At 38.0% G+C, this 10,969-nt stretch overlaps 1 protein-coding gene and 3 non-coding genes across 4 annotated transcripts; all 4 read left to right on the forward strand.

The window, feature by feature from the left end:
- Window positions 1-2,610: 2,610 nt before the first annotated feature.
- Window positions 2,611-7,297, forward strand: rpl13 (ribosomal protein L13). The gene is made up of 6 exons (XM_068596060.1): window positions 2,611-2,695; window positions 3,165-3,285; window positions 3,910-4,051; window positions 5,405-5,578; window positions 6,573-6,629; window positions 7,091-7,297. The coding sequence occupies exons 2-6, from the start codon at window positions 3,182-3,184 to the stop codon at window positions 7,247-7,249; spliced, it is 636 nt and encodes a 211-aa protein (XP_068452161.1). The 5' UTR covers window positions 2,611-2,695; window positions 3,165-3,181; the 3' UTR covers window positions 7,250-7,297.
- LOC137798999 (small nucleolar RNA MBII-202) lies at window positions 3,615-3,698 on the forward strand. Its single transcript, XR_011079410.1, has one exon. It is a non-coding gene; the product is annotated as a small nucleolar RNA MBII-202 (small nucleolar RNA).
- On the forward strand, window positions 5,202-5,282 carry LOC137798998 (small nucleolar RNA MBII-202). Its single transcript, XR_011079409.1, has one exon. It is a non-coding gene; the product is annotated as a small nucleolar RNA MBII-202 (small nucleolar RNA).
- On the forward strand, window positions 6,854-6,933 carry LOC137798996 (small nucleolar RNA MBII-202). The gene has a single exon (XR_011079408.1). It is a non-coding gene; the product is annotated as a small nucleolar RNA MBII-202 (small nucleolar RNA).
- Window positions 7,298-10,969: the final 3,672 nt, after the last annotated feature.

Raw genomic sequence — 10,969 nt, forward strand, 5'->3', positions numbered from 1 at the left:
AATAGAAATAGTCACTGAGAAAATCTAGTTAATATCATAACCATTCATATGAAATCTTTAAATGGGACAGTATGATTTATTGTATTTATTAACCAAATGTCCTTACAATAACTTAATAAGGTATATTGTGCTGACCTATTTGTGTACCATCCAGGTCTGCCATTCAAAATATTTGAACTTAACCTGTCTCTACTTATTATCCTGATCCAAAATAATCAAACATTAGGCTGGTCAGATGCCTTTAACAACCAATGCAGTACAAAAATAGTTCTAAAAGCAATCTAAGTAATCATATGCATGTAATATCAATTAATCACTAAATTGTGATTGTTTTTACTTTCATCTCACACCCATGGCACAGTTTACACTCACTGCAATAGCAATGAATGAAAGGAGTTCAATGTGATCTCGGCCTATAATCTTTTTGAATGTCTTTATGAACCTCCATTGTGTTCATAGGGGATAAGTTGATTCTGGGACATGTAGAGAGACAAATTAAGACAGGTTGAGCATCGACAAAGTGCACACAGAAAAATGTCTTAAGCGTATTTACATATGATCAGATTTAGGATAAAGAAGTGACTCTTTTCATAAGATGGCCTTGATTACATCTTTCTACAGATAGTGCGGTGTGCTTTATCATTAAATGTTGTTACTTTAATTGTTGTGCTGCGCAGCACCACTCAGTCACGGTGTGCTGAAGGTTGCACATCAAGCACAAAATAAAAAAAGTTCTTTCCCATGTGAGGGCTGTTTTGATTTATGCTCATAATTAACATTCAACACGGGAGTGTTTTTTTACATTTCATCAACATTTTATTCAACATGCAGGGATGCAAGCCTTGTCTTCATATTAGGAGAGTTTTTGTTGTTGCTGCTTCATGGAAGGATTATGAGACAATGGGTAATAGATATGTACACCCACCCCTACCTTACAGAAAACAACCATAATAACGTTTAACATAAATAAATAATTAAATCAGATGTATACTATGCTTTCTCAATATGAAAGGACTCAGATCAGGAGCAAGAGCAAAAAAGAAATAAAGAATCTTTATAGGTCATCGCTAATAAGTAATTTTTCCAGAGTTACTATTATTTTTTTTACTATTATAAGGGAGTAATATATATATATGACGGTTTATGGGACAGAAGAGAACTAAAGGCAATTGAATCCAATTCTATATGAAATTTGATATCAAATTGAATCTAATTCTATGTATAATTAAATCTAATTCTATATAGAGTTATAAATATAATTTAATCATAATCTATATAGAGTTGAAACGTGCATACTGTAACCTTAAACCCAGTAATAATAAGTAATTGTCTTTGTATGACATTAAATGTCCAAACTTAATTGCAGCCTCAACAACTGCTGTGGTAAAGCCATAGATGTTTGTATTGATAAATAATAATAATAATAATAATAATAATAATAATACATTGCTATTACATCATACATAAGCATGTTAAATGTCACTGCATCATAACAAAGATAGTTAAAGTGTGATGTTTCCATGCTTACTTCCAGTAAACGAAACTGTTTGAACGTGATTTCACATTTTATCCTTTTACCGTATATGAGAAAGTCATTGTGCACATTAATCTATTCCTTAACTCTTTCATACATAGAGGTCACTACAGTGGACAGCGATCACAATGTTGTTCTCTTTTTTTCATGGGTTTTGATGGCATAGTTGCACATAAACCATCGAAGTGAACGCTATTGCAACATCGAAAACGCTGATGCTCAGTCGTAAGCCATTGTAAGTGCAAGATACATTTCTGAAAACCAAGATGGCTGACAGAAGTTCAGAAAGACCCAGTCACTCATCAATATCTTGCCAATCCTTCTATGGAAAGAGACCCTTGCGGTTGTTACTTGATGTTTGTGACAACAAGTAACAACTAAGAAATCGTATCATTCATACATTTTCCAAGTATTGATTTTATTTTGCAAGGAAATTACAATGAATCATCTGTTCACTAAATTGGACATCATGCATCACTGGCTGATGCTGGGAGGAGGGAGTTGGAGGAGAGATAAGGTTGAGGAAGCCCAGGATGTGCCACCTACGGCTAAAGCGGAAAAAAAGAGCTGAAAATACAAGCAGAAAGTGTCGTTAAGAGCATGATCCTCTGGACACAAGCATAGATTTGAAGTCACATGATGCTGCATGCATACGTAGAACCAAGTACATCTGTGTGCAGTGTCTTTTAGCTTTGTGGCCTGCAGGATTTGCCAATTATAATAAAAGATAGTCCGCTCATTTTCTTTGGATAGACATATATTATTTTACTCATTTTCCGCACGCTGTCCACATGAGTGGACATTTAAAACAGTCTTCAAAAAAAAGTTCCAATCTGTTTTTTCATGCTTAAAGTTTCTCCAATAATAAAAACACATTGTAAAAAAAAATCAGACTGAGGTTACCATACTTCATGCATGAAAGGTTTAAGGTACCGACAAAATATTTGTTTTGATATCGAAAGACGTCCAAAAGCAGGATTATATGGATTTTTACAGTATATATTATCACAATAACGTTTTAGCGGATGTTCTCTGTGACGATTTCGCTCATTTATATACTCTTTGATCACGTCTGTTCAGCCATTGGCTGTTTGACGAATATCCCACAATCCACCGTATTACAACTTCCTTTTTCCTTTCGGCCATTTTCCTCCCTAGCAGGTACGGTATTTTATCTCTACACTTTTAGAAGTAATCTATTGTAATCCTTGCTATTTTATCGATGTATGTTTATTTCAATTACAAGCCGTGATAGAGAATTTCGTCATCTTTGAAATGAGGTGATTATTGTGTTAAACCTGGTTTTGTAAATTGCTGAACAACATCTGTATTAGTAGTGGTCCTCGGCTGAGTCGTGTTTGTGTGACGGTTAGCACACACCGCATTAGGCCTAACTATAGCTCCACATTTGAATGTTACACGAAGTAAAATCCAGCACACGTAACGAATACCGAAATAAAAATGCCGAGTTATCACGGCTTGTAGCGGCCGCATACAATAACTGCCTAACAAAGCGACCAGTAACCTTAACCCGCTAGCTTATCACTTAGCATCGCAGTTGTAGCCTCCGATGACCATGGTGTGCCTGCATGACAGTCCGCTCATGTCCATGTGTCGTGCTGCTCCGCAGGGAAGAAGCAGGCAGCCATGGCCCCCAGCCGGAATGGAATGCTCTTGAACCCTCACTTCCACAAAGACTGGCAGAAAAGAGTCCGCACCTGGTTCAACCAGCCCGCCAGGAAGATCCGCAGGTGAGACCCGTCTGCACTGCGCTGCGCAGCACGCCGTTCAGTCGCATCATGGTGAACTAGAAATTACAAACTTGTTTTGTAATGGGGAATAACCGTTTTGGTTAAATTAAAAGTTACATTTGATCCGTATTTTGTTTGCACGGACAAGGTGTATTGTACAATAACCCGAATGTGCACTCTACTAACATTAATACTGTGTGTGTGTGTGTGTGTGTTGTCTGGGTATACTCAAGTGTTAACCAAAATAGCATACAATATCATATCTAGCATGACATTATTGACAGATGTGTTCAGAAATCTAAGCACCATCTTGTGTCGCAACAGTCAAATGATGACAAAACTCCGGAATCTCTGTATTTTCTTGATGATACATTGAACCTTTTATCTGATGACTGCTTTGTTATACAGTCATTTTACACCCATTGAAGTGTATCTGACATTGCCAACCTGCCATGTATGCAAAATGTTATATTGGTGATCCTGCTTCGATGTGACTGCCCCGGTTTCATGGTGGGAACACAAGAGAATGCAAAACAGACCTATATTTGTTGTTGCTTCTTAGTTTCTTGATCCAAAAGAGGCCTTTTGTTACTGTGGGTTTAATTGAGATACCTCTTTCTCCAGGCGAAAGGCTCGTCAGGCCAAGGCCCGTCTCATTGCTCCCCGTCCTGTCGCTGGACCACTGAGACCGCAGGTCAGGTGTCCCACAGTCCGGTACCACACCAAGGTTCGATCTGGACGTGGCTTCACTCTGGAGGAACTCAAGGTAATACCTTTAGTTGTTGTTTGATGGTTGTTTTACAGTCAGGGATATTAATTAACAATGACAAAATACTTGGCACTGTTGGGATAACTCAAATAATGTAATCCAACACCAAAGGGAAAAATAAAGCACTAAAAGCAAGTGATTGTCTTGTGTAGGCGGGTTAAAACATGTTTTTGTCAGCATGAACGAAACTCTGAAACCTGGCAGAAATGCCATTGAGCACTATTGTGGATGCAAACCACAACAAACTCAATCTTTCTGTGATGAATCATGCTTCCCACCCAACAAAAATAAACGCAGTGGCTGTAGAAAAACAACGGGCTGCTCAAAGACGTGGTGTTCTTGCCAGACGTACCTTCCCATTTCTCTCCGGTTCTTTCCTGCTGTGGGAGGAAGGCTAAATGAATGTTGATGTGCATCATCCCAGAACATATCGACCTCAGTCATAAGAAGTAGGCTCAGAAATGATTACTAGTGTTTCTCCCCCCGGGATGAGCCACTTTATACAGTTTACGGCATACACGGTACAAGTTGCGTTACAGTCGGACCTCGTTCTCAGTGATAACGATTTATTTCAACCACCAGTTTTATTCAAGTTATAGAGGGCAACCAATGCTCATGGTGTGATGAAGGCACATGTCACATCTAGGCAGATTCATCTTTCACATCAGCCAGATAATCTGAGCAAATATTGCACCCATTTCTTGTAAAATGTCCAACATTTTAAAATGGAAACGCAAGATATTTCTCCACCATAATAGGCTGTAGAATGGATTGGAGCGTGCTGAATCCCAGTTTATTGGGGTGATGGGTAGAATCATTATTAATGCTGCAACACTTCAACTCAATATTAATTAATATAATCTAGTGCCATTACCTGCCTGTCAATATCTACCAGAATATGCAAATAGTTTAGTCGTGTCAATGCTATTATGTTAATAAACTTGATGGTGTCCTTACTAAGACTCCAGTCTGGACAAGGCTCATATTTGAAATGTGAATCTGTATTTAAGCACACAAATTGTTGGCGAATGGTCAATCAATGCCGAGTTTGCATTTGCAAGTTAAGTGTCCCGTGTAAATAGAAAATTGCATAAGTAATCTGGGCTAGCGTGTCATTATTATCTGTGTTCCTGTCAAAGCAGTCAAATGATGACAAAACTCCGGAATCGCTGTATTTTCTTGATGATACGTTGAACCCTTTTATCTGATGACTGCTCTTTTTATGACCAAAAAAAATCCTCTTGGGGGGTTGATAAAGTACATATCCATGTATTTTTTTGTGTGTTAAAAATTAAATCAGCATCTCCTTCAAGTTATGTTTAACTTATTGTGCTGTGCTCCTCCCTACAGGCAGCTGGTATCCACAAAAAGACAGCTCGCACCATCGGTATCTCAGTCGATTCTCGCCGTCGTAACAGATCCACAGAATCTCTTCAGGCCAACGTGCAGCGCCTAAAGGAGTACCGCTCCAAGCTCATCCTGTTCCCCAGGAAGGCTTCTGCTCCCAAGAAGGGAGACAGCACTGTAAGTGTCTTTTTTTTTCTTATTGCATTTAAAAGATACATTCAAAAGAAACTTCCCCTCTAGTCTCAAAACAAATGGCAGACTATAGTGGTTGTTAATTAATTGTTTTTGTTTTGATTGGGTGGTCATTTTCCTGAGAAATACAAGTGCTAAAACATTCATCAAAGGCATGTGGTTTGTAGGAGTGAGTCATCTGTAAAATCTGTAAAGTGCAATTTGAAATCCTTCGAGTGTTTTACTATTGCTCCATCTTGTGGAAATGAACAGGTGCTCTTACACAAGCTTTTAAGATTAATAATCAAAATAACCCTGCTTAAAATTTGAATTTATTCATCATGCTTTTTGAAATGATAAACTTTATTCGTTCTGCACCAATAAGTGTTGCGATTTGTCTTTGAAGGAGCTTAAATATTGAGCTTAAATCTGTCCATCTGTGAATTTGAACTTTTATAAATGAGGTTGTGATACCAGTCCTCCGTAAGCTCTGCAGGACACGGTTTATTTAACTAAACTCTATTTCTGACGGCTTCACACCTTCACTGAATGGTCATCATTTGCATTTTTAATGTAATTTTATTGGTTTAATTGGTTGCATCACAAGTTATTTTGATAAATGGAATTGGAGGTTACCTCTTGAGACTGAGTAAATGCTTAATTTTTCATATTCGAGTGTGACAACTAATTCACCGACATTACTACAAAAATGTTTTGAGATTACACAACTGATAAAACGTCACTGAGGACTGTTAGAGAAACTTCCGCTAAAAAGTAAACGCAACTAGACTGAATGCCCCTTGCTTACAAAATCTAATTCCCTGTACACCCATAATTGATTCAGTGCTCATTATGATATAATCCTACACATTTTGCTGTCTTTTTTTCTTCTTTAAGTAGAATTTACCCAAATGCTAGTAATGGATAGATGTTTATCTGCCTTACTTTGTAATGTGGATCTTGTTCATTGCAATGATGAATTAACTGTTTATCTTTTCAGGAGGAGGAACTTAAGATGGCCACTCAGTTCACTGGTCAAGTCATGCCCATCAAAACGGTAAGTCTTCATTCTTTAAAGATTTCACCAGCACCCAACATATGCAAAATCATATTCCTCTTGATTACATTAAGATCACTGGGAATGAATTTGATGCATTTTCAGGCAGACAATTTGCCAGTATTCTATCCTTAATAACTTGCAGTAAACTGGCTGTATTTTGGCCATCATTGATATCAGAAATGAAAGTTCAAATCAGTTTGTTTTGCCTCATAGCAGTCAGATGATGATAAATCTCCGGAATCGCTGTATTTCTTTGATGAAACACTTGAACCTATTTTTCTGATGACTGTTTATTAATATCAAGCTGGAAAAGCATTGTGGCTGGCAAAAAATATTGATGCCACAACATTGGGCAGCTAGTTGCATCAGTCAACATTACGTTTGCTGGATTTTGTTGCGTATAAAATTATTAATCCATATGTGAAAAATCACTTACGTGATTGTCTTTCTGCTCGCAGGTGCACAAGAAGGAGAAGGCTCGGGTTATCTCTGAGGATGAGAAGAACTTCAAGGCGTTCGCCAGCTTGCGTATGGCTCGCGCCAATGCTCGTCTCTTCGGCATCCGTGCCAAGAGGGCCAAAGAGGCTGCTGAGCAGGACGTGGAAAAGAAGAAGTGATAATGGTCACTATGGAACTTTGCAAAATAAAGAGTTGAAAAAGATAAACGTGAGACTCATCATTATGACCCTTTTTACAGTTTGAAAAAAATTCTAATATAAATACTTTAACCCAGCGGACCTTTTGAGAAGTCCAGGTGCTAATGGTTCCGTTGAACTGTGCAGTAAGACCGAGGCAGCATGCACAAATCCATGAGTAGAAAACCCAAGCAGCTGAATGATTATTAAGACCTCCGTTTTCCTCATTTACTGTTGTGACTGACTTGTAGCATCGTCTTCTATGAAAAAGGCTTAAACTGTGTGATCAAATCTTATTCTTCAGATATTTCAGTAACTTAAAGATTTGAGCCCTGGGCAGCAGTCGGTGGTAAAATCGGACTGAATAGTACAAAAGAAAGAATAAATGTAGTAGTTCCCACTTGCTATACTTTATAAAATTCACTGATAATAAATTGGCATCCGTTTGAGGTTCATATTTGCAGCAGTAGGTGGCACTAGAGGCACAACGTGTAGCCAATGAATGGACAAAGAATTCAAGCGCAAGGTTTACGGATTGTAAATGAGGAATTGTACAAACCTTTTTAAAATGGAATATTTTGAGAACATTTAACTAATGGAATTGCCATACAATTAAACATTGTATTACCAGATTATTTCGATCAGTAGCTTTGCACAAACTGATGCATGATCTTTCAAACTTAAGTTATTACTGAAAACATTGTATAGGCCTTCTCTTTTTTCATTCAGGACACGAGAAATAAAGAAAAAACATTTTTGACTAATTGAAGTCTAAAACAGGAAGAGTCTTTGGTGTGACTAATAATTAAAGACTGCAATGCATACTGCATTAATTCGTGCACAGGTGATGGAAGTGTCGGTCAATCACAGTTGTCGAGAGGTGGGAAGAAAGAAAAAAAACTTTCCACGGACAATATTACACCAGGCTTCTGCAGAGGGAATTTTTTTTTTATTTTCATAGAGATTATGAGCTTCCAGACATGACCCAAAACATACATTGCCATGACAACAGAGAATCAGGACATTTCTAAAGTGTTCATGTTGGGTCTCTGGCATTCGGATCAATGAGTAAAAAGCTAAACAAAACATAAGTACAGAGAAACCCATTCACATGCATTAGTCATTTCTATTATAAAATATCCACTTTCAAAAGTGATCCCCAGTCAACATGGACTCAAAAAATGAAGATGGGGTGAGATATAATGTCCTTGTCTGTGTCTCCCTGTGTTTTATCTGCCTCAACCCAAATAAATAATTCAGTTAATGAAGGTGAGTGGACAGTTTTGGACGGGAGATGATTGATGTGGCTGAAATGGAATCTCAAATGGATGGTTCTATACATCCTGTGGATGATATTGCAAAATAAGCTGTGTACTAAAGCACGTCACAACACAACGGGACACTATGGATTCTAGTAACCATTGCCTCTCAAAACCTATCCCAAATGTGTGTGAAGCACAATTAACGGTTCCTACATTTCATTATTCGCCAGATAAGAATTACCTTTGTCCTATGATCAACTACCGGTCCAGTACATGTAGAAAGCAAGACCAATATCACTTGATGTGTTTTAAATGTTATATTTCCTTTGTTTTGATAAGAAACAGGATGAGGAGAGTGTTAATTCAATGTATTTGATACAAGATTAGTCAGTTAATCAAGGCGTCTATTGACAGCAATGGAATGGGCAACACATTTTATAATTGATCGTTTGAGTCTTTCATCATACATTAAACATTCTCTGGTTATTGCTTCTCAAATATTCCACTATCCAACTGAAATTAATGAGGTTGCATGTATGCAATGTCATATTGTATATGATATATTGTATGTAAAAAGTGAAATGAGATCTTTGTGATCGTAGACCAAAACGGCAAATATAATATGCTGTTACTTGAAGTCGAATCTGCTGGAACACAACAAGCTCACTGGATGATCACCATTAACAGGGTTGCTGCCCTCAGCAAGCAGAAACACTTTAGAATGGATAGTGTCTTTGAAAATATCCCAAAAACCTACATGTGTACAAAAATACCCATATACTCGAGAGAGCTGCTGGTGGAAAACTGGATGATGTTACACCAACACAATGGAGCTAGTTTGACTGAAAATGTAAGTGAGTCATGCCATTTTAAGAGATCTTTCTATTTGGGTTATTGTACATGCAATGTGGTCAGTGACTGGAGAAAGGCAGCGGGGGGGAATCTGAATAGATAATCCATGTGTAAATGCAGGGAACGTCCTGTGAGGTGCTGAACCGACAGCAGCAACAGCAGCAGATGGCCGTTGTTTGGAGCTGTGGCATAACAGGGCTCAGGTGTGAGCCCCAAAGCAGACGCATCCTACTTACTCCGAATACCCATGGAAGAAGAGGCAGTGGGGTTGAAAAAAAACTGTAGGAGAGAATATGATTTTAGATGATGGACATGTCAGAAAACAGCCAGTTTTCTTGTTATTCACAATGTGTTCAGATCCAGGCACGGATTTGTTACTTTTGTCGAATAAGTTACACTAACCTGTGGGGAAAATTAGCGTGGTCTTTGTGTTGTTTGGTGTGCAAGTTTCATGGTTGCTTAACAGAGCAGATAATTAAAAAACAGGGTCCCAAATGTTTTATTTTTCAAGCTGTCTGAATAATTTGATTGACCTGCCTGTCTGCACACAACTTCATTTTGCCAGCTGAAAGCTCCTGAGTGGCTCGACTCTCAGAGAATCAGCCGTGTCCTCTTGAAATGAAAAAAAGCTATAATGCAAATGAAAAAAAAAGTTATTTCTGTCTGAAGGACATGAGGGAATGATTAAATCTCGAAGCCTTCAGGCATAAAATGCAATAACAGCTGAAGCTTTCATATTTTCTTTATCATAAAGTGTACTATAACCACTCAAGGTACCTTTAAACAAACACTTATTTTCTGTCTTTCACTTTATTCTGAGGAGACCAAATTTGATAATTTAGTCTATTTCTTTAGTTGCTTTGGCTTTGTTGGCCTTTGCTTTTGTTTTGCAGGAACTGGAGGGCTGATGTTTTGTCAGTGCAATCTGAAAATCTATAAACGTTATGTAATGTCTGGAAATACATTCATGAAAATAATACATTTGTGGGTGGACTGTGAAAAAGGTTCAAGCATAAACGTTGTGTAGAAAACAATACTTACGTAACATACATGAAAATTAACACTATTAATCAGCTCATGGTCCCTTTAATGTGAGTGACAATAGTCATGAGCCTGTAGAGGCTACAGGCGGGTGTACGTGTCCATGTGCCCATGTGATAAAGAAAAGAGAGCAGAGAGTCACAGGTCTTTATAGCTGTCTGGTGCTCCCATGGAGGTCTGGTTGTGATGTGCTGCTGCAGGACAATCAATGTATCTATGTTTCTGTTGTTTTGCTGTGAAATGTCTCACATTCATCACTGCTATTTTTTAAAAATTTTATCATCGAGGTGTGACTAAACCTATCAGGACCAGTCGATTTAGCCATCTACTTCTTTTCTGAGTGCAAATTGACAAAACTATAGTGAGAGGATTATCGTCCAGGCATCTGGTTCCACTGTCTCACGTCTCATTTTAGATTGAGCGCAAACAGTTGCTCCATTTGTCAAATGTTTACTGTTCACGCAGAACTATGCCGCGTAACGAACTATGTAAACTGAACATGACCAAAGTGGTAATCATGTGATGCTAATAAAGCATGTTCAATGTG

This window comes from Clinocottus analis, unplaced genomic scaffold (genome assembly GCF_023055335.1).
Source record: "Clinocottus analis isolate CAN_PGR_092001 unplaced genomic scaffold, fCliAna1.0.p SCAF_33, whole genome shotgun sequence".
Lineage (NCBI taxonomy): Eukaryota > Metazoa > Chordata > Actinopteri > Perciformes > Cottidae > Clinocottus > Clinocottus analis.

Bases quoted from the DNA above. Each gene is read 5' to 3' on its own strand.
- rpl13 (XM_068596060.1), top strand. From the start codon at position 3,182: ATGGCCCCCAGCCGGAATGGAATGCTCTTGAACCCTCACTTCCACAAA. The intron at 3,286-3,909 runs GTGAGACCCGTC...CTCTTTCTCCAG, and splicing joins CCCGCCAGGAAGATCCGCAG to GCGAAAGGCTCGTCAGGCCA. The intron at 5,579-6,572 runs GTAAGTGTCTTT...TTATCTTTTCAG, and splicing joins CCAAGAAGGGAGACAGCACT to GAGGAGGAACTTAAGATGGC.